This window comes from Acanthochromis polyacanthus, chromosome 23 (assembly GCF_021347895.1).
Source record: "Acanthochromis polyacanthus isolate Apoly-LR-REF ecotype Palm Island chromosome 23, KAUST_Apoly_ChrSc, whole genome shotgun sequence".
In the NCBI taxonomy this organism is placed as follows: Eukaryota; Metazoa; Chordata; class Actinopteri; family Pomacentridae; genus Acanthochromis; species Acanthochromis polyacanthus.
In genome coordinates this window covers 15494789-15517301 of record NC_067135.1, presented here as the reverse complement: position 1 = coordinate 15517301, position 22513 = coordinate 15494789, and the positions used below count along the sequence as shown (strand labels likewise).

The following is a 22513-nucleotide window of genomic DNA, read 5'->3' as shown; positions in this document are numbered from 1 at the left end:
AATAAATTTGCCTCAATCATATATTAGAGGATAGCAGTTTTAACTTTAACCCTCCTGTTGAGCACCAAAAAATATGGTTTCCTTGTCTCAAAAAAATCAAAAAATTCAGCAAAAAAAAAAAAAAAAATCAACAAATTTCTGAAAATTTGCAAAATCTTCAGGGAAAAAATCCAAAAAATTCTCTAAAAGTTTCCCTTAAAAGTATATTTTTAAAAATCCCTCAAATTTGGCAAGAAAATTCCAAAAAATGGATGAAAGTATTCCAAAAAAATCCTAAAAATATCTAAAATGATTACATATATATCAGTAAAACCTCTAATATTTTCTTTAAGAGCATTGATTTTTTTGTGAATGTTCTTAAGAAACATTTTTAACATTTCTTTTTTTCCCACCAAAAAATGTTCAAAAATTTCCCAAAAACGTTCAAAATGTGGACATCAAAATTTTCACTTTAAAAATATATTTTTTTCCCACATTTTCAAACTTTAAGACGGGTCAACTTTGGCCTGCAGGACGGCACGAGGGTTAAAGGATATATTTGAAGTGTCCTGTTGAAGATTTAGAGCAAAGAGGAAAGTGTTAAAATAAAACTTCAATATTGATCTGCAGAAGCATGACGTTACATTATATTTTTTGTGGCATTTCCTATGAAATTTCCTGTAACGGAATGTGACCACATCTTTACAAGTAAGTTGCCTCATTCTCAGTTCTCTTTTTGGACTACCACTGTGCATTGTGTGCAAATCATCCCAAACCACATGTCTACACAGGAATGCTAAAAAAAAAAAAATAGCTCTTCAGTGCTACGTCATCCTCAAGTGGGTCAATTTCGATGAATTTATGCACTACTTGTGGGTTTCGAAATGCTCTTTATTTTTAGCAGATTAATCATTAATAAAGAATTCTATGCATGCCTGCAAATAAATTCTCTTCTTGATGAACTGAACTGCAGCTGTTTAGTTGAAAATGTTTAACAAAGTCTGTAGCTGTTGCAAGAGATAAATGAAATTGCTACCACATGTCTTTACCCATCTGAGTGTGTTCCACATCAGCTGCAGCTCAATCACTACTAACCAGTGAAGCCGCCATCTGCGATGTTGAACATGAAGCGAGGTCGCTCAACCGGAGGCTTCCCGTTACCCTTAGGAGCCTCCTCCTTCGCTGCTTTGACGTCTTTCACAACATCCTTTTCACCTTTGACTTCTTCTGTTATTACCAAAGACAATGAATGTATCAACTCCCACACACTTGTATTAATGGTAACATACAGTCAGAGGTTAAAAGATAATAAGATCAGCGCAGTGACACACCTTTCTTCAAATCCGCCACCTCGGCCTTATCTTTGACATCTATTGCTTCTGTGGCTGCCGCTGTTTCCTCCCGTTTTTCTTTCTCCTCCCCTGCCTTCTCTCCTTCTGCAAAAAAGCAAAACTGAATTAGATAAACCTGCAGTGAGAAATCATGCTCTAAATTCCTGTTTGTGCATGTTAGATTTTATCTCACAACACATCAAAAATGCAGCTCCCCTAATGGGCTTATCCACTCTGCTTCCCTTGCTTTTCCTTCTTACCCGATTTCTCCTCTTTGACATCAGTGTCATGCTTAGATGTGTGTTTTGTCTCCTCTTTACTCTCCTCTTTTTCTTTTTTCTCCTCTGTTGTGGCAGCTGGAGCGTCAGTCGTTTCTTTCTTCTCGTCGTCCTTCGGGTCACTCTCTTCTTTGCCGTCAGGAGATGCGTTTTGTGAGGCTTCTTTTGTTGAGGAAGAAAGCTGTGAAGAAGACAACAATATTGTGTCACTTAAGTTTAAACTGTTGTTAAATCAATTGTTAAATTTTCAAATGTCAACTTTTACAGAACTGATAAAATTGGACTTGTGGGAACACAGTTTAAGTTTCAAACTAATTTAATTTTAAATAATCAAACCACACCAGTGTGCTTGTATATTGAGGCCTTTTTAAAATTAATTTCATTTACTTCACATGCTGTGGTAGCTTCATTTGTTTTCTCATTTTCTAGGCAGCCACAACTTTAAATTGATTTTCACACTGTATAAAAATGCCACTAATTACACTGAATGTACACATTACTTCAAAACCGCACTATTTGCAAAGCAGTTTTGGATTTTTAATTAAAGTGTGACAATGTGCAGAAGCCAGAGATGGCTTGAAAGGATGAAAAAACACACAGAAATTGTTAACTGTCTTGGGAAATAGTTGAAAATAACATAAAAAGCATATAATTTGTTGTAAAATGCATCCAAACACATGGTATTCTGATGTAAAACAGGGCTGAAAGCTTTGTGAACAGTGTATGTCTTGTTAGTAAAATCTCAAAATGTCAACATTTTGCAGATGTAAAAGCAAATTCATATGAAAAATAAATATACATATCTGATGTAATTCACACACACTGTAATTGGTGGCTCAGAATTACAGAAAAGCTGTGAAATGTGTTGTGCTTTAAGAACCACGTCCCACCTCTTCAGGGTCTCCCGTCTTGTTGCCCTCTGCCTCCTTCCCTTCATCCTTCTCCTTGTCTTTCTCCTTTGCCTTCTCTTTTTCCAACGTGGCCTCAGCCTCCTCCTTGTCCTCCTCCTTCTCTACCTCCTTCCCGTTCTTTTCCAGCTTCTCTGATGGAGCAGGGGTGGCTGCATGTGTTCACACAAGTAGACATATATGTACATTACAGTCGTTGGAATCCATCTTTATTGGTGTTCTTTATGTGGAGCGCCCCCTGCTGGTCCGGGTGTGTGTGCTGTTGTTTACCTGGCTTGGAGGTGCATGGTGTGTTGTTGTAGCTGGCATCAGGGGTGGGAGTGGCGGTCTTCACAGCAGGAGAGGAGGCCCTGGAGGAGGATTTGTCTATGCTGACCTCAGGTTTGAGCTCTGGAAGACTCCACCGACCGTTAATGTGTTCAAACTCCTGGATCTGAGCAGAAACATGAAACACTCAGCAAAACAAAAAAAGATTTTGGCAGGCACTCACTTTACCTAATACCACCTCATTTAAACACACCACCCACATGCCCTGCTCGTCTGGCAATATATCACACATTCCCTGTGGCACAGTTAGCAGATCAGGATGTGTGCAGGTTTAAACAAGTTGAACTGAAAGCTGGATTGAAGATGTTTGGACAAAGTAAAATAAACTTGACAAACCGAAAGTAGTCGAGCAATGAAAACATCTTTCAAGATGTCACGGCAGATTTCTTCACCACAAATAGAACTCAGACATTTTATGTACTACAAGATGACTTAGTGCTGCACAGAGACCTGTAAACACGTGTTGATATGGAGGCTCCATGTTACCATTACAATCCTTATGATTTTTAACAAAGTTTTTATTTTTACATTTCTGTTATGGCTGGAATTTTTTCAGCAGAAGGCATTCAGTGCGCTTACACTTGTTGTGCTTAATTCTCTGCAGAGTAGACTTCAGTGTCAGCAGAATGAATTTACAATGAATTAAATTCCCATAGTTCAGTTCTATTGACACACTGTCACTGTGTGATTTCATCTCATTGATATCTGCCTCAGAGTTTACGGTTTCTACTCCCACAGCTGGAGATAAATTACTTTGCTGCACATCGAACATTTCCTGCTGCTGGTAGACCAGTCTCAGGGCAATGAGCTGCACAACTTCTCCACAAGGTGAACAACTTAATGGGAGCTTGCGGTTTGGAGGTAAACGACTGCACTTGAGCTCCTACCTCATTACTGACCGATTTTTCTAAAGCAGTTTGTTTGGACTCAATTGTTTCTCTTCTGCTGTATTTTTTGACAAATTAGCAGCTTGAGAAGAGTTTTCTGGAATATTAAATCACACTTGCTGTTAACATAGATGATCTAAAACTGAAACCATTTTGGTTTTTGTGTTTGTTTAGTCTGTTACAGCTGTTTTTTTGTGCACGTAAACGGCCGAAATAAGTTGTTCTCTCCCACAAAACTCTGCTCCTTACCTGCCTGAAACGGTTTTTAAATCAAAGTTTTTCTACATGAGCAAGTTCTGTTGGAGCTACAGCTCTCTGATTGATTCCACTACATAACCATGTTTCCATTGGGCCAGATAATCAATCAGAGCAAACTAGGACTTATATGTGGGGCCTTAAAGAGACAGTTGCAAAAACAGACAACACAACACGCAAACTTATTCTAGTAGACCCTAAAGCACTTGTAAATGTACATAATATATGCTCTTTAAGGATTACAACTTCCAACAGCTTTGGTCTGACCTTCTTCTTGACAAGCGACATGACACCGATGCGCGTGAGCACCGGCTGACGACACAAGCCCTCTCTTGGGACACCATCGGCGAACGTCTCGGCCCCGTCAGCAACCGGCTCGCACAGGTGACGCATAAAGAGAGACACGTAAGCTCTGGAAATGAAGAAGAGGTCAGGAAGAGATGATTAAAGTGAACTTGGAGGAAGTTTCGGCTTTCCTTAAAAGACTCTTTGTTACTTACTTGAATTCTTTCTCAGTCTTGCCCCTGAGGTCTCGAACAAGCCACTGAGAGGAGAAAGCGTCCTGAGATGGCATCCCCCAGCGCATCACTGCATTCAGGAAGGCTTTGCGCTGGCGTGTGTTGAAGCCCAGCACCTATTGAAGGAAATTATAGGATACCATGGATCTTTGTGCGTGAAGCTGCTGCTGTCTGAACTGTGGCTCTAATACCAGTCAGTCTAATATATCTGTGTGTTATTATTATTCTGGTGGATCTTAAATGAAAACACCAGAAGGACAAAACTTTTTTTATCCTCCTCCAGACATCTGCATTTCTCAAGCGTCTCAAGGCCTTTTCTGGATAAGTCCGACCTCCTGATAATGCTAAAATAAACTCTGAATCCCAGCGTGAACAATGCAGGCCATTATAAGCATGTCTACCACTATCATGATGATAAATGAGCTTGGACGATTCAAAGCTGTTGGAGATATAATGGCTTTGCTGCCATCTCCAATTTAAGATCATTAATTTTTTGTTAGATTGCTAGAAAAATATCTGAAATTGCTAGTTCAATATAAATTAAAGATGACAGACTTCAGTAACATCACAGTTACAAAGGTCAAAATGAAAGCAGGACGGCTTCCAGAGCTGTACAGACCTCAAGGTTGCCTCCCACTCTGGCCAGGAGAGGAGGCAGAGGTTTATCCTTCTCGTTCCTCAACTGGCGACGTGACTGCCTTCGACCTGTGCATCGAGGAAGCAACAGAAAGGATGTAAGATGCAGGAAAACTTGCTATAAAAAGGGGGAGACGGACAGATACTGTTTTGGCTCTTTTACATTTTGCAGACTTGAAGAGTTCTTATAAAATTTAGAGCCAGGAGACATACATCAGCTGAGAATTAAAACCTTCTGATTTGCTCGAAGCGTTTTCTTCAAAATTGCTGAAGCAATAGGTGGATGGTGGTTTGCATTTTGGCAATCTAACTTGTTCAGGTCTGCCAGGGGACTGAAAGCACTAAATCAATTTCAAACTGTAATCCAACACAGACCTTACAGTCTGTCTTACAATAGACGTCTTTCATTTGTTTATGAGCCGCTCTGCTCGGTTTAATGTCTCTTTTTCTCATTTGTTTTTTTTTTATAAATCTCTCCTTACCTTCTGGCCGATCATCAAAGTCCTCATCCTCCTCCTCGGAGCCCACTGAATACTCGGACTGGTTATCTGAAATGTCAGCATGCCACTCTGAAACAGCACATGGTGGTCTGTCAATAGGCCAGGCCCATTCACTTCCACTGTGCAAGTATCAACTCAAACAGAACACATCTAAAATTTTATTATTTCCTATTCGGAATTACAAGATTAAAACAATAAATCTTAACAATAAACTGGAAATATTCTTAGCTTCATGTAAAACCGGACTCATTTTTTAATACCGAGCTTCCTAAAAGAAGCTTAAGCTCCCGTTTTACTGCTGGGATGATCCTAGTCCGCTTGAGTCTCACCAGGTCCAAACCCAGTCCCTACCTTGGTCTTCCTGCGCAGCGTCGTTGTAGTTGACAGGCTTGCGGTTCCTCTTGCCTTTACCCAGTTTGCTCGCCAGATCCTCTTGCTGCTGCTCGTAGTGATGCCGCAGCAGTTTCTCCCAATAATCGGGGTCCACGTTCTCCTCCTGCTTGATGATCTCCCGCTCGATCTCCTCGATCTGCAGCATTAGATACACAGGTAGCAGAAGATTGGGTCAGAGATCAGTTAAAAGGCGGTAATGTGAAGGGCCTTTTCTCAGACATGTAGACACAAGCAACAACGTTTTCCATCTGCAACACATTATAGTTGGTGATTTCAAGGAACTTATACCTTGAAATAAGTGAAAAAAATCTGCCAATAGAACAAGTGGAAAATGGTTTGGTAAGATTTCTTGAAGTAAGATATGATCTTGAGATCTTAAAATTAGCTGGGAAAACTTATTTTGAGCTGTATTTTTTTAATCAGGATTGTCAAGCTTAGGTGTCTTATCCCTCCAGTCGTCCTCTTTTACGGCACCGAAAAATACTGTTTCCTTGTCTGAAAAGGTTTTTTAAAAAATTCAGCAAAAAAAATCCACAAATGCATTAAAAAATTACAAAATCTTCAATGAGAAGTGTCCCCTAAAAAATTATTTTTAAAAAATCCCCAAATTTGACAAGAAATAAAAAATTTAAAAAATATAAAAATTGTAAATATTTCCAAAAAAATGAATAAAAATCTTCCTAAAAAAATATCTAAAATGATTACATATATATCAGTAAAATTTCCAATATTTTCTTTAAGAACATTCAGAAAAAAAAATCAACCAAAATCCAGCGAAATTCGCTGGATTTTGGTTGATTTTTTCCCTGAATGTTCTTAAAGAAACATTTTTTCAAATATTTATTTCCACAAAAAAATGTTCAAAAATTTCCCCAAAGATTTAAAGCTGCTGTCCGGAGTTTCCGTTTGTTTTCAATTTATGTATCATTTTTTAACAAAGCTTAAACGTGTTAGTCTAGTTCGATACTATAATATAAAGTTAGTATAACGCGATATGAAAATTTATTCATGAGCTCCGCCTTCCTCTCATAGACCCCCATGTTATTCCAAAAAGCGCCGGTTGCTGCCAACCAATCAAGTTCGAGCTTCAGCTTTGTCATGCTGTCAATCAACGGTTACGCGCACAGCAAGCAAGCCCATGCAGAGGTGGGCGAGCTACGCACTACGCAACCGCGCGCACATTTGTTTTGCTTGTGGAGGAGAGAGTATCAGGGATCAGCAACTTCCAGGAAAGTTACCAATCCCACGGCTTGTCAGGCCAAGAGACTGCAGGACGTTTTTTGGCTCGGGGTGCTCGCGTCGCTCCCTGACCACGGCTTCCATAGCCCGGCTGACGGCTTCGTTTAGATGCCGTGGTCGGGGTGCTCGCCTCGCTCCCCGACCACGGCCTCCATAGCCCGCCTGACGGCTTCGTTTAGATGCCGTGGTCGGGGTGCTCGCCTCGCTCCCCGACCACGGCCTCCATAGCCCGCCTGACGGTTTCGTTTAGATGCCCGACCTGAGACCTCTGGAGGAAGATGTTGGGGCGTCTGGGACATACTCTTCGTCAGAGGAGTCATGCAATTCTGAACTCTAGATAGAAATAAATAAACAATGTAACACATATACACGCGTAAATACACTAAGTTTGATAAACAACGTCATCGAGAGGGATACACGAGTGTAATCACATATTGAAACTTTACTCGTTCGTCCTAGCAGATTCATGTTATTTTGGTATTAGGACAAGTTAGACTCAATACAGCATTCTAACGTAATTCCTTTATTATTTACTAAATGTACTAAATGTAGAAGAGGGGAAAACAGCAAAACAGGCGAGATGCTGCAGCACTCCGAGCACTTCTCTCATGTACTGCGCGTGTGCACAAATAAAGGGGCGAAATCAGAGGGAGGGAGGGCGGGACCAACAGTGTTTTGGGAGACGCTGCGATTCAAACTCCGGACAGCAGCTTTAAGTCAAGTGGGATGAGACATTTTGACTAAAAATAAGAAACAGGCTTGGTGAGATTTTGAGTTTTTGCAGTGCTGTAACTTTGATACAAAGATAAGGTAGATTTCATTTACAATATAACAAAAATGGGGCTACATTATTGTACAGTTTCTTTTTTGTATCCCTAAAAACTTACATCTATATATCAAAGTTAGATATTTAGAATTCTAAGAAAATAACACCTTCCTGTCTTAAAATATCTTGGATGTAACAAAACTGCTGTTTCGTCAAGAAGGTATGGATTGTGTTTGTTACATATGAAACCCTGGAAGTCTGAATCCGTTTTGGAAACCGTACACTGCAGGTTAAAGGTGGATACAATCAGTCATGGTGTTATGTGCTAGCTTTGCTCATGACATGTCTTCCAGCACATGAAGAGCACCATATAAGAAACACCATATGGACATATTAACAATATTTTTAAAAAGCTGATTTTCAACTGAAGGGGTCAGGAAAAGGATCCTTTATAAATCGGTCTTCTGCACCAGAGGACCCCAACCACCAAAAATTAAGATTTTTATTTTCATGCTCTCTAGTGGACAGTCTCCCTCAGTGTGCTGAGTGGGAGCCTGTGCACAACATATTTCCTTTATCTTCTTGTGTGCACGACTATATGTGGAGAACACTATGCTTTAAATCCCCACTCCCTCCCACCACAATCCAAAGTACACAAATTATTAGAAAAATCTCTACAAATGCCATTTCAGCCATAAAATAAAGTATGTCCTCCTTTCTTTCCCCTGTCTCTCACCTTATCCTCCTCTCGGACCATGTACTGGGCCACTTTAAAGGAGCTGAGGTACTCGTTCATGTTCTGGACGTCCGAGTCATCCGTGGCGTCTTGGCTTCGGTCCAGCAGCCTCTCGATGGCAGTGGTGTCGTAGTGGATGACGCTGCCCTCGTCCTCAACTTTTTCGCCCGCGCTGTTCTTCATACCTGCCAAATGTTAAACAGCAGGAATGGTTTGTCTTGTTCTTGCAGACCAGTTGAACAAAAATATCTGTTCTTGTCAACCAATTACTTCATCAATAAAAGCAGAATATGCCAAGCATGCACTCAGGCCAAACCTGTCAGGATGTTAAAGTGAGTGCATCTGACAACATAATTTCCTTCAGGACAAGAACTGCCTGCCAAACCTTCTCTTTTAGAATCGGTCTCCCATAAGCTTTGACCATAAGCCCATCATTGTTACATTTTTGTTAAAATCCTTAATTTCAGTTGACAAAAATATCCGGTTTGTGCAATTTCTAGATTGAACCACAACTGCTGTTACCTTCTCCCTCGTCCTTGAAGAGCTCTTCTGTCCCAAACTTCAGGATGTCGTCCAGCTCCTGCTTGGACATGGAGCCAGCCTTGGATCCCAAACCTGGCCGGACTACTAGGTGGGTTAGCATCATCTTTCTCTTGGCCACCTGGGTGATGCGCTCCTCCACGCTGGCTCGTGTCACAAAACGATAAATCATCACTTTATTGGCTTGTCCGATACGGTGAGCTCGACTGAATGCCTGTGAAGAGAGGGCCGATTTAGGGTTTGATTTAGAAAATAGGTTATAACGTAGGGATTCATTTCCTTTCACAACAGCTGGTCGAACAGCACCTGAATGTCGTTGTGAGGATTCCAGTCGGAGTCGAAGATGACGACGGTGTCTGCCGTGGCCAAGTTGATTCCTAAACCTCCCGCTCGGGTGGAGAGCAAGAAACAAAACTGACAAGCACCAGGAGCTGGAAATGGAGAAAAAGAGTGTGTAAATAACCAGCAATACAACACTGGGAATAGGAATAGCTTTTACAATTACAAAAAGAGTTGCATTTGTAGGCTGACTGATGATACCAGCGACTTAGCTGTTTGTTCACCTGCTTCGTCCCAGTTTTTTTCCCCAACTGCTCTACTTTCCGGATACGAAGAAAACCTTCTTTACTTGAACACTACCGAAAAAGTCGACGTAAAGCTCTAGTTTTGTACTGCTTTGTTAAGAAAAAGCACAAGAAACGCCAGCCAAAATTGACTCCCAAGTGCGTCAGAACTACCATCGCGACTGAGAGGCCGCCGTCAACCAGATGCTCAACATGGAGCTGTTTGCCCCTTCACCCAGCTTCTTGAATGCTAAAGTTAGCATTTCTAACTTTAAACTTCCATCTTATAGTGGATTGTACTAATTCTAAATTATACATTCAGTTCAGTCATCTAATTCTTTACGGATGTCTTTACTCATCCATTTTTAACACACCATAACTGTTCTCTTTTTAATGCAGAAAAAAAAATTCATAAAAAAACTGATGTTATTTTTACTATGCAATGTGTGTGAAGAAAGATCATCAAACACTCTCATTGTTAATGCAACACGATCGGAAAACAGGAACACTTGAATAAAGTCATACTCAGATGAAAGTTGTCTGAGAACAATGAGTTTGCAGAACTTCAGGGCTTCTATATTTAGGTATTCCTTTTGTGTTCTCCTTTGTGGCTCTAATGCTTCATTACATTTTAACATGGGCGGTTACCTAAAGCAGCAAATGCATTTGTACCAGCTCCAGGAGATGCATCACTCAGCTCTTGGCTATTTTTCATACTATATAATTTATTGACATTCATTGCCAACAAAAGCTTAAACATTACAATGATATTCTACGCGTAGTCCTGCATAGTCAGATCTATCTTCACAGCACATCATTCTGCTTATTGCACGAGCCAAATCTTCTGGAAAAATGCCGTTTTTAGCATGTAGGTTGCTTAAAAGGGAGGACAAAGCTTTGGAAAATGCAAAACAGAAGTGGGATACTTTAAATTGAAATAGTCATCCGATGAGTCAGATCATTCCTCATAAAAGCAAACATAATATCTGAGCCAATCAACATCATTTGTAGAGGAACAGTACAGATAACTAACCCTCAGGATCAATTTGGTGTCTCTGTATTCATTTTTTAAACCTTGACACCTGAATTTATTTACAATTACATTTTTTTAAAGGTTTGCTTGTTTTTGCTTTCCAGCTGATGCTAAAATAAATGGAGATTGTCAATTAGTCTATTACACATAGAACAGATCTATAACAATAATAGCAGGTATATTATAATTAGGTCCCACTCCGATCGGTCCTATGAGAAACCAGTGCTTGCAAAAGGTTCCGAGGTACGTACTGAACATGCACAAGCCGGCATTGAGGGAATGCATACACTGTCTCGGCTGCAATCTGAATGAAAGTGGTATGATGCGAATTTGCGACAATAAGCGTCAAGGGGTTAAGTAAGAGAAAGCAGGGAAATGAAATGCAGCAAATGATGTTCGGCTGGCATTTGCTGCTCATATGTGCACATGTGATGTGTCCATTAACCACTAAGAAATTAGATCGGACCAACTTGGTGGTATTTTAAAAAAAACAACAACAACGAATTCACAATTTTTTTTTACACAAAAGCACAAAACAAAAATGCTAACATAGTACTCCTGCAGTACTTTGTATTGCTCCTCTACAGACATGTATTTTGGAAAGCTGGTTTAATTGGCTAAGTCTCTCTGACAAAGTATGTCTGCATCTTAATTACTTCTTCACTTTATCTAAGTGTGATTCATGGCAGCAGGAGGCATGTATGCTAATGAGACTCCTACTCATCCTCAGCTAAGTTCATCTGAGGTCAGCTTGCTGCACATGACCCAAGATCTTACCGTTGAAGCGATCGATGGCCTCTTGCCTCAGTGCTCCTGTGATGCCTCCATCAATTCTCTCATACTTGTAACCTTCGTAGTCGAGGAAATCTTCTAATAAGTCCAGCATTTTAGTCATCTAAGAACAAAGGGAGAGAAACTGGCCATGTGTGTATGTTTTCATCTATACTTGATTACCCATGCAGCCACACAGCTGGAATCGCAGCCTGCTGCTGAGCCTTCTGGAGGAGTCATGGGACGGATATAACATCTGCGTAGGGACCTGCCCATCTGGTCTGCGTATGCGAGTATATATACGCTTGCCTGTGTTTACTCGTGCTGTATGTTGTACCTGTGAGAAGACCAGCACTCGGTGACCCTGCTCTTTCAGTTTTCTCAGCATCTTCTGCAACAGCATCAGCTTCCCGGAGGCTTTAGTGAGGGCCGATCCCTCGTAAGCGCCGCTGGGTGTTTTCTGAGCTTCCTACAAACACACAAATAAAGCCTCAAGTTGAACGCTGGTGAAATAGCTTTTGCTGCAAGACGTGACAGAATTTATTTCGCTGCATCTTCATACACTACTTAATAACGTGGATGGTTTTATAACAAACCACTGCATCTTAACCTCATACTGCTTCGTGGTACTACTACTTTCTATATACACGGCACAACTTACAGTACTATTCACTACACAGGTGTAAGGCAGATGCACTAGAACACGCTACCACAAGGTGCTGCCATCCTGCAATTCACATTTAAATCAAAGCGAATCACTTCGAAAGAGACGAAAATCAACTGAAGAGTGACCAGTTTGAACTATATGTGTAATTAAACATAGCACAAATAATTCAGATTTTGTTAATTAGCTAATTATGTCACATTTTTCATTTTTGTAACACTACAGATTTGGCTGTGGAAGGAGCTCTCACCATGGAGGCGACAGGGAAGAGGTAGGGGTGGTTGCAGCACTTCTTCAGGTCCATCATGATGTTGAGCAGGGAGACCTGATTTCCTCCGCCTTTTGAGTTCAGGGCCTCAAAGTTCTTGGTCAGAATTAGCTTGTAGTATTTCCTGTTTATAAAAAAAAAAAGCACAAAGAAATGATCAGATAAAGGCCAGCAAACCAGATTAAGACAAACTTCTTTCCTTTTTCTCCCCTCTGCGCTCCATTATTCAGTTTTGTATGATAAGATTGAACGGTCCGCAGAGTTTGTTTTCTCATACTGTTGCTAAAGAGTTGTCTCATTTTCTACATCAACATTACATATTAGATTTATTATTTAAGGAACGCAAACATAATATACATCGACTGAATGGCTGCTGGTAAGTAATACGGAAGCAATAAATCCAGCTAAATCATATTAATTGTCGCAGAAAAGTGGTTTTAGATCAGTGTGTGGCTTCTTGATTCCCACTGAACCTGCAATTATGGCCAATGTCTTAAGTGTTTCAGAGAAAACTTTGTGTGTAAGAGCTGGAAATTGTGTATCTGTCCGGATGGCTGCAGAAAAGGCAGTCGATGCAGTTATTAAATATTCTATATTGATGTTGTCAGTGACGTACTTCTGCATAGGGCTCAGCTCCACTCTGACAATCAGCTCGGTCTTGGCAGGCATGTTCTTGAAGACATCGGCCTTCAGCCGCCGCAGCATGTGAGGGCCCAGCAGGTCGTGGAGTTTCTTGATCTGGTCCTCTTTGGAGATGTCAGCAAACTCTTCCAGAAAGCCTTCAAGGTTACTGCAGGGAGAAATCAATGGGTGAAGAACTGCTAAAAATCTGTCCTGATCACATAAATAGATAATGCGCTGACAATACTGTTAGACTGCGGAAAACTAACTTGTAAAGAGTCCATATTTTGCACATTTACAGGTTCATAATTTTGTTTTTAGAGTCTGCTGGAATATATTTACATGCTTTAATGTGGAAAAAAACCACATTATTTTCCTCATATTGTACATCGCTGCACCACATCTTTTCATTTACTGTAAAAAATGCTCAGATTAAGCTCTTTTAAAGGCTCGCCTCCTGCAAAAGTCACTGGTTAGCTTGCCTAAGTAAAGACTGGTACTTGCTTTAAGCCCAGATCTCTGAGCATAAGCAGAGAGGCATACCTTCAGCAGAAGCAGCTCTAGTGAGGAAACAATGCCAAGAAACAGCTCCTGTTTTGTTTGAGGGCATGCCAAACTAGCAACTAGGCAGGCATTATGCAAATTTATTGCATCGTTACATAAATAAATATTGGAAGAAAACCTGGGCCTAAAACAAGGCATTTCAAATGGGTAAAAGTGCTTTTGAGTGCAAAAAAAAAGCTATAAAACACAAAAATAAGGGAAAACTCATACTTGTCACATAAATATTTTTAGCTGCCAAGACTATCCAGAAAGCTCATCGTGTCCTTAAGTGTGTGTGTTAGAATGAAAGACATCCTACTTGAAGCGGTTGGGTGTGAGGAAGTTGAGCAGGTGAAACAGCTCCTCCAGGTTGTTCTGCAGTGGAGTTCCTGTCAGCAGCAGCTTGTGGTCGATTTTATAGTCATTGAGACGCCTGAAAAACTGGTCATAAAGACAGGAAAAGACAGCGTTACATTAGAAAAAACAAATATAGCAACATTAAAGGTATATAGGAGCCTAAAAAGTGGTGTTAACAATAAATGGATTGATCTGGTAAGTAAATTAAAAATAAAGGAAGCAGTCGAGTGTTGTTGTTGCACAGTTTGTCCACCAGAGAGAGCTCTAGTGCATTATTAGTGACACACGTAAACAAGCTACAGTACCTTGGACTGGTTGTTCTTAAGGCGGTGAGCTTCATCCACCACCAAACATGCCCAGTCGATCGACTTCAGCGCCGTCTGGTCGATGGTCACCAACTCGTAGGAGGTCAGCAGAACGTGGAATTTAATCGGAGCCTCTCGCTGAAGGAAGAGAAACGAAGGACAAAGGATGAGCGGAAGTCATTTTATATAATGCTGTTGCTTGTTCATGTTACGGTGGTTCATGTGTCCTCTCATTAACTCTTCCTTACCCTCAGTTTAAAGGCCTTCTTTCCTCCTTTGACGGCCGTGTCGTCAAACGAGAACTCGTTTTCTCTGATGATGGCTCGACTGTCCTTGTCCCCTGTATAAGTGACCACGTAGAAGTCGGGTGCCCACATCTCAAACTCCCTCTCCCAGTTGATGATGGTGGAGAGGGGAGCGCTGACCAGGAAAGGACCCTTAGTGTGACCCTGAGGAGAACAGAAAAAAAAAGTCAGTATTTGGTTAGACTGTGAGATTTCAAAAGAGCTTGAGGTGACGAAAAAAATGAAAAAATTAAGTTCCGTGCCTCTTTAAAAAGTGAATAGAGGAAGACGATGGTCTGGATGGTCTTGCCTAGACCCATCTCATCTGCCAGGATAGTGTCAGTGCCCTGAGCCCAGGAAAACCGTAGCCAGTTCAGACCCTCCAGCTGGTACAGATGCAGAGTACCACCAGTTGATGTGACGAAGTCTGGCTGCTCCTCGTATTTTATCGTGGGCTGGAGGGACAAAACAAGAAAACAATAACGAAACTTAATGATATTCTCAAACAATAAACTATTGTTGGGCTGTCATCATGAAGTAGTTAATAATGGTTTATGTATCCGTAGTATTAGTGCCAGCAAAAATTATGAAAATACATTCAATCACCTTTAAACTGTACAAAAAACATGGACTTAGAAGGAATGCTGATATACAACATGTATGTGATATAAAAAATGTTTGAGATATCCAGTAAAGAAACATAACCTAAATCTGAATCTAAATCTGTTTTGACAGACAAAAGAAGACAAAGACAGGCAGCAGCTACAAATTAAACTTTACAACAATGAATGAAGCTACAGTGAACTCACATCAGTAACCGGTGAAGCAGGAGATTCATCTTCACCCTCTGAGTTCTTGCTCCTTATCTTCTTGGCTTTATCTGGATCTTCCTTCATTATATTGTCTCTGTTTAACACCAACAATCTTTTTACTACATAAAAACCAAGCTGTGTACATGTTAAGAGGAGGGATCTGGTTCATCAATGATAAAACTGTAATCCAGTGAAAATACCTAAAAATAACCAACCAACTTGCTGTATAATGAATACAACTTAAGTTCTTGCCTCTTTTAACCCTCATTTTGTCCTCATTTACAGGCACCAAAAAATATCGTTTCCTTGTCTGGAAAAAAATCCAAAAATTCAGCAAAAATATTCCCTACATTTCTGAGAATTTGCAAAACCTTCAGGAAGAAAATTCCAATAATTACTTAAAAGTTTCCCTTAAAGGTTTTTTTTTTAAATCCTCCCAAATTTGGCAAAAATGTTTTTTAATATTTTCAAAAAATGAGTAAAAATCCTTCGAAAAAATCCTAAAAATATCTAAAGTGATTACATATATATCAGCAAAACCTCTAATATTTTCTTTAAGAAGATTCACAAAAAAAAATCAACCAAAATCCAGTGAAATTCACTGGATTTGGGTTGATTTTTTTTTTTAATTTTCTGAAGCAACATTTTTTCAACATTTCTTCTTTTCCACCAAAAAAATGTTCAAAAGTTTACCAAAAACGTCAAAATGTTCACATCAGAAGTTTCCCTGTGAAAATATGTTTATTTCCCTCATTTTCAAACTTTAAAACGGGTCATATTTGACCCACAGGATGACATGAGGGTTAATCAAAGGTGCGCTGTTGTTTTTTTCTCATCATAATGTCAATGAAGGTGAAATATGTTCCCTATAGTTCTACCTGTGTCTCCAGTAGCTGGCCTTGTAAATCCCAAAGTCAGGGATCTCCAGGTCGTCCCTCTCCCAGGTACACTGGTCATAAGTCAGATCTCTCCACTTGACCAGGTAGTGGTACGTCCCCTTCTTATCCACACTGAGAGGAGCACACATGCTGTACAGTCAGTCACAGCACAAAAACCTTCACCTTGCATTGCTTATACACACATCCCCCTTACCTGTGGTTGATGATGCGGTGAATCATCATCCACTCGGGTTTGATGCCGTATTTGTAGTATTTATCCTCCAGGATGGCATACTGGGGGTCTTTGGCCCTCCTCTTCTCGCTCTTCCCCACTCCGTTCTCGTCCTCTGCACCTGAGCCGTAATCCAGGCTGGGAGGCTCATCCATGTCCGTCTTCCTCTGGTAGTTTCTGTACATCACTGAGTGGAAGATCTCCAGCTGAAGGGATAAGAAAAAAGTTGGTCAGAAGCTAACTTTTCTCCATTTTAGGCAGAATTTCTATACAGTGTTTTGCAATATGTTGCACTTGTACGATACTAGCTGACAGCTAATCATAAACAAAAGTACTTATCTGTATATTCAACTGATGCTCTGTTTTGCACTTATGTTTATCTGAGTTAAATATACATCCAATATTTATTAGAGGTATTTAAATAGAGTAAGATATGGGTACAGTTTTATGTGCAACCTAAAATAGCCTCAGCAAATGGCTAATGCACTACATCTAATAGCTGAAGTACTCAATGTTTCTACAACAAAGGAAAGCACAGAGGACAAATAAAGTTCCTTTGCCAACTGAGGAAGCACTAAATCAGTAGCACCCAATCTTTTTGGCTCCTGAGACCCAGAATTTCATTTAAATAAATTACCATGTGGTCCTTCATCACAAGTTTCAGCTTTAATGTGGACTACACTGATTTTCATTTGTGGATTGTTCAATTTGAAGGTGTTTTAGAGGCTTAAAGAAGAGAAGAATCTGAAAAAATATACATCATTTTATGCAGTTTTGTGCATTTTATATCTATCTACTAGAATCAAAAATGTTGGACACAAATTGTAGCAGATTCAGAGCAAGACTGACCTATTAAGCCCAAACAGCATTACGGTTTATAGCGCAGAACTGAACCATCTGCGGACATTAACACTCATTTTGTTGTTTCAGGGCAGTCACACATCTCTAAACGCAGAAATCCACTCTCAAAACATGTAAAAACAGCTTTCTCTTCCCATCATTCTTTACAGCCATGCTTGTCCTGATCTTTTCTCCGTCTCACCTGCAGCTCAGTGATCCAGGTACAGTGCCAGTAGGACTGCCCAGTCAGCTTGACGAAAAACTCTCTCTCAGCTCTGCCCTTCATAGGTGGAGGTGGTGGGGCATCAGGTGGGGCATCAGGAGCGGGTGGAACAGGAATGGGAGGTGGAGGCTCGCCCCATCGCCAGTGGAGGATCTTCTGCACACGTCCTTTGATTGGCGGACACTGGAAGCAAATATGGAAGTGTATTTAAACAAGAAAGTTCAGATAAACATACAGAACAAGTCAACTCCATAGAATATAAATCAAATGCAGAATCAAACACAAACAGCAGTTAAAGTGAAACTAGAACAGAGGAGTAACGAACCGTGCAGCGTGGACACAGCCACTCTCCGTTGGGGATCTCTGGCAGAGGCGGGTTTAGACAGTGGATGTGGTAGGAGGATGTGCAGGTGTCACAGCACAACAGTTCACCTCCATCTTTGCACACCCGACAGAACTCCATGTGGTCGTCGTCTTCCTCGTCCGCCCCGGTTGGGACCCCGACGCTGACCTCCGATATCACTCTGTCCTCGCTGTCCTCCTCAAAATCCTCAAATTCTTCATCTTTTGCCTCCCACTGGATTCCCTCTTTCTCCTGGGAATGGAAACACAAAAGCAGACATCGACGTGAAGAGCCTGACCGGATGAAATCAGTGAAAATGTTGGGATTGTTTTTTGTTGTCATCTTTATGCTTTTATTTACAACTGGCACTAGCAATAACAAGGAACAAGAATTAAGACCGATACGGGGAAACCATGCAACCTTTGCTTCTTAAACTGCCAGGCTGCCTTGGCTTTTTGGACAAAATTAACTGTCAAGGTGAATCCAGGCTATAACTATGAATTTTACGGTCTTAAAAGTGCAAATGTGAGTGAGGGATAAAAGAAAAGAGGAAAGAGGACTCAGGAGACGTCCAATAGAGCTGCTCAGGTGCTGCATTAAGTCTGGGAGTGTGAATCATGGAGTTCATGAAAAATAGATCACTGCTCCAAGTGAACCTATTCTGAGTGAACAAAGGTTAAAAAAAGAACTCCGTAATTTATGTAACAACTATGCAACCCATATTTGTAGTCTCCCTCTGCAACAATGACTATTAAAAAAAATGCTTGTGAATGGGTAAGACAGGTTTTAAGCTGAGGAGGGTAATTTTCAGAGAAAAAACTAACATTATCTATTATTATCATTTCTGAGAATAAAGTTTTACAGAATAAACTCATACATACACTCAACAAAAATATAAATGCAACACTTTTGTTTTTGTTCCCATTGTTTATGAGATGAACTCAAAGATCTAAAACTTTTTCCACATACACAATATCACCATTTCTCTCAAATATTGTTCACAAATCTGTCTAAATCTGTGACAGTGAGCACTTCTCCTTTGCTGAGATAATCCATCCCACCTCACAGGTGTGCCATATCAAGATGCTGATTAGACACCATGATTAGTGCACAGGTGTGCCTTACACTGCCACAATAAAAGGCGAGAGGGAGGGAGGAAGGGTGAGGAGAAGGGGGAGGCAGAATTTTGCAAATGTTTGTTTCCTTGAAAAAATGCTCTGGATCGGCGTACACAACAGGGTGTACCAGTTCCTGCCAATATCCAACTTCGCACAGCCATTGAAGAGGAGAGGACCCCCCCAATAAAACAAAACTGCACCTTTCAGCCTTTTATTGTGGCAGTGTAAGGCACACCTGTGCACTAATCATGGTGTCTAATCAGCATCTTGATATGGCACACCTGTGAGGTGGGATGGATTATCTCAGCAAAGGAGAAGTGCTCACTGTCACAGATTTAGACAGATTTGTGAACAATATTTGAGAGAAATGGTGATATTGTGTATGTGGAAAAAGTTTTAGATCTTTGAGTTCATCTCATCAAAAATGGGAGCAAAAACAAATATTTTTGTTGAGTGTAGATATTCATTGAGATGTAAGTAGTTATTTGAAGAGAGAACAGTTATATAAAGATAACAAGCAGAAGGAAGGTAAAATGTAATTGTACAATTAGAAATGTCACTGGTATAGTTAAGGTCTCCTACAATGACAAAAAACACTCTTTTCCAAGTTTTATTCTTGTAACTTTGTGACCTGAGTCTCAACAATTTCATGTTTTGTTCTGGCCAGTTTAGGACTTTATAATCTCACAGAATATTCATTTTTTTTCTGTTAGAATATAACGCCTCCATAAAAAAATAACTAAATTAATTAATTACTGGCCTAAATATGCTACCGCACTGCAGTGTATTTTCATTCAAGTCACTCATAAACCTGAGAATTACATTACATAATCACCAGATGAAAGTTTCTGTGTCAGCTCTCGGCCTGTCTTGATCTCTCTTTATCACCCACTAATGCACACTTTGTATTTCTCTCTCCTAGTCTTTCTCCCCCTCTCTCCTTCTTTAACACATTTCGACACCAGTATTGAATTTAATCTATTTCTGATAGTGATACCATCTCATCCACGCAGACAGCGAACTGATGCAGGTCCACCTGAATGAAAATCAGCAACATGCCAGCTGGATAATTTGAAAGGTGCTGCAATCACATAAAAGTCTACACATAATGAACTGAATGACTGCCAGTGTTTTGGTTTTCATCCCCCTTTTGTAAAACCTCCCACAGCAATTTAGTCAGTGGTTTCAAACTAGCTTTCTTGGAATACAGTTCATGACTAAACAAAATTGTTTTGCATCAGCATGGGGTATAAAAAACAGAAACACCACCGTGTCATGGCAACTACAAATTAGCAGTCAGTTTTATTTGTGAGATTAATGAATAGATTTACACCCACAGCACCGCTTCAGGTATCTGTCTTTGTCTGGCAGGATTTTGTGTGTCTAGATGCAGCCAGTTCTCTACTCAGATTTGTGATGCAACTACAAAGCTTCTATTCATGCAATCCTCCAAGCGAGTAAAAACAAACCACTTTTAATCAACTGTCTTTCTTCTGCCGCCCGCGTTTGCCAAGTAGCCATGTCACTCGTTTATAAATGTGAGTAAAAAGATGCAAAGCAGAATTATAAATAGAAAACAGGAGCGGACGTGCTCTTGTGTAGTTACACTTACGCAGTGGGGGCAGCTCCACTTGCCCTCGGGAGCCTTGTCTAGCTCAGGCTCGAGGCAGACGAGGTGGTACGCTCGAGGACAAGTGTCGCACAGTATGATCTCTCCCCCCTGCTGACAAACCTCGCAGTAGTCCTGATGATCGGTCTCATAACCGTCTCCTTCCTCCTCACCTGGTACTGAAGAAGCAGGAATAGGGAGACAAATGATTAACAAACATCTCAAACAGGGCTGCAATGAAGGATTATTTCCACTGCTGATTCGCCTATTGATTATCAATCAACTGTCAGCTGTTTGACTATTAAATGCCAGAAAATGGTGAAAAATGTTTATCAGCAAGCCCAACACGATCCACAAATGTCTTGCTTTGTTCACAACCCAAAGATATTCAGTGTAGTGACATTGACATGTGAATAAAAGAGAAAATATTAAATTAGAAGAAGCTGTAGTTGGTGAATTTTCACTTTTTTTCTTTAAAAAAAATACTTACGTCAAATAATTAACTATCAAAATAGCTGATAATAACCAATTAGTCATTGCAGCTCTAGTTTCAAAGTGCATTTCACACTAAAAACAACCCAACAGCTCATGTTTTACTTGCATCATACACAGGTACACGCAATCTAAATGTCGCTTTCAATTGTATTTTCCACTGATGCATCAAGTGAAATATTGAGTCATGTTGATGTGTTTCCTTTGAACTAAAAGGAACAACCGAAACTCCCAGCTGAAATGGTTTCTGTGAAGATGTGATGTAACGGAAAGTGTGAATCTACAAGATAAAAGGCCCCGTTGTTCTAATTCGGCTTTGTGCTGGTTGGCTAACAAAGAGCAACAAGTGGTTCTTAAACACCTTAACATCATCTAGTATCTCAAGTTAAACCTCAATCACTGCCACTAGTATTCAGGCTCACATTTAAACTGCAGAAAATGTTCTTGCTGTCTGAAACAAATCTAAAAGAAATTAATTCCATTATTTTTTTGGTTTTCCTAAAAGTTAGACTAAACCTGACTTGACAGAATTCTAACACGGACATGGACATGAACATCATTTCTAATCATGTGCTGTACATAGAACAAGCTGGCTGTGCTTACTTTTCTTCTTCTTCTTGGCAGGCCGTCCTCGCTTGTTCTTCTTCACTCGACCAGAGCTGTCAGAGCGAACCGAGGAGCTGTGAACGCTGGAGTCCTCTTGCTCAGACTCATCCTCGTCCATGTCCTCGCTCTAACGGAGCGCAAGGAGGTGCGGGGGGAGTGAGTGAAGAGGGACAAACAGGTAGCAAAAACAGAGGAAAATAACAGGTCGGTTTATTCATCTCCATACTCACTGAGCAGCTCTTCTTCCTCTTGGCACCTATAGGCGACAGTTTAATACGAATGGGTGCCATCTTTTTAGCCTTAGCCACCGCTGAAGCCTTCTTCTTGTCTGGAACTCGAGGACTTTTACTGCGTTTCTTATAGCCTGGACCTGGACACCAAAGATCACATGCATAATTCAGAATGAAAGAATGACTGTGTACTGTATTACCAAAGGAGTGGGAGTAAATGTGATGTTTGGATACACAGTACACTTAGTTTACTGACCAAAAATTAGCCCGTAAAGCACAAAATAAGATATCTGTCCACAAAATAGAAGACCAGCATGCGTTACTGATTAGTGCTGTTCTACTTGATGCCTCTAATAGCCCAATGCCACAATAATTCCATCAATAAAACATGCCCACCTGCTTCAAATCTGCTTTAAAAGATTACTAAA

The 22513-nt window shown here is 40.4% G+C and overlaps 1 protein-coding gene across 4 annotated transcripts in view; it reads right to left on the bottom strand.

The window, feature by feature from the left end:
* chd3 (chromodomain helicase DNA binding protein 3) overlaps nucleotides 1-22513 on the bottom strand; it is a 48641-nt gene that overhangs the window by 20639 nt on the left and 5489 nt on the right. For 2 of the 4 annotated variants that reach the window (XM_022204406.2, XM_022204410.2), the window contains exons 6-34: nucleotides 22086-22225; nucleotides 21853-21982; nucleotides 20761-20936; nucleotides 18013-18282; nucleotides 17667-17870; nucleotides 16607-16830; nucleotides 16393-16524; nucleotides 15512-15608; nucleotides 14966-15157; nucleotides 14667-14867; nucleotides 14419-14556; nucleotides 14076-14197; nucleotides 13209-13382; nucleotides 12575-12716; nucleotides 11998-12129; nucleotides 11667-11784; nucleotides 9600-9724; nucleotides 9276-9507; nucleotides 8754-8938; nucleotides 5971-6148; nucleotides 5602-5688; nucleotides 5103-5188; nucleotides 4466-4599; nucleotides 4233-4377; nucleotides 2767-2929; nucleotides 2479-2648; nucleotides 1571-1769; nucleotides 1311-1415; nucleotides 1075-1206 (exon numbers count right to left, since the gene is read on the bottom strand). In XM_022204406.2, the coding sequence (XP_022060098.1) occupies nucleotides 1075-1206; nucleotides 1311-1415; nucleotides 1571-1769; nucleotides 2479-2648; nucleotides 2767-2929; nucleotides 4233-4377; nucleotides 4466-4599; nucleotides 5103-5188; nucleotides 5602-5688; nucleotides 5971-6148; nucleotides 8754-8938; nucleotides 9276-9507; nucleotides 9600-9724; nucleotides 11667-11784; nucleotides 11998-12129; nucleotides 12575-12716; nucleotides 13209-13382; nucleotides 14076-14197; nucleotides 14419-14556; nucleotides 14667-14867; nucleotides 14966-15157; nucleotides 15512-15608; nucleotides 16393-16524; nucleotides 16607-16830; nucleotides 17667-17870; nucleotides 18013-18282; nucleotides 20761-20936; nucleotides 21853-21982; nucleotides 22086-22225 (4533 nt within the window). The remainder of the gene's footprint in view (nucleotides 1-1074; nucleotides 1207-1310; nucleotides 1416-1570; nucleotides 1770-2478; nucleotides 2649-2766; nucleotides 2930-4232; nucleotides 4378-4465; nucleotides 4600-5102; nucleotides 5189-5601; nucleotides 5689-5970; nucleotides 6149-8753; nucleotides 8939-9275; nucleotides 9508-9599; nucleotides 9725-11666; nucleotides 11785-11997; nucleotides 12130-12574; nucleotides 12717-13208; nucleotides 13383-14075; nucleotides 14198-14418; nucleotides 14557-14666; nucleotides 14868-14965; nucleotides 15158-15511; nucleotides 15609-16392; nucleotides 16525-16606; nucleotides 16831-17666; nucleotides 17871-18012; nucleotides 18283-20760; nucleotides 20937-21852; nucleotides 21983-22085; nucleotides 22226-22513) is intronic. The other 2 variants (XM_022204408.2, XM_022204409.2) reach the window with 2 other exon arrangements.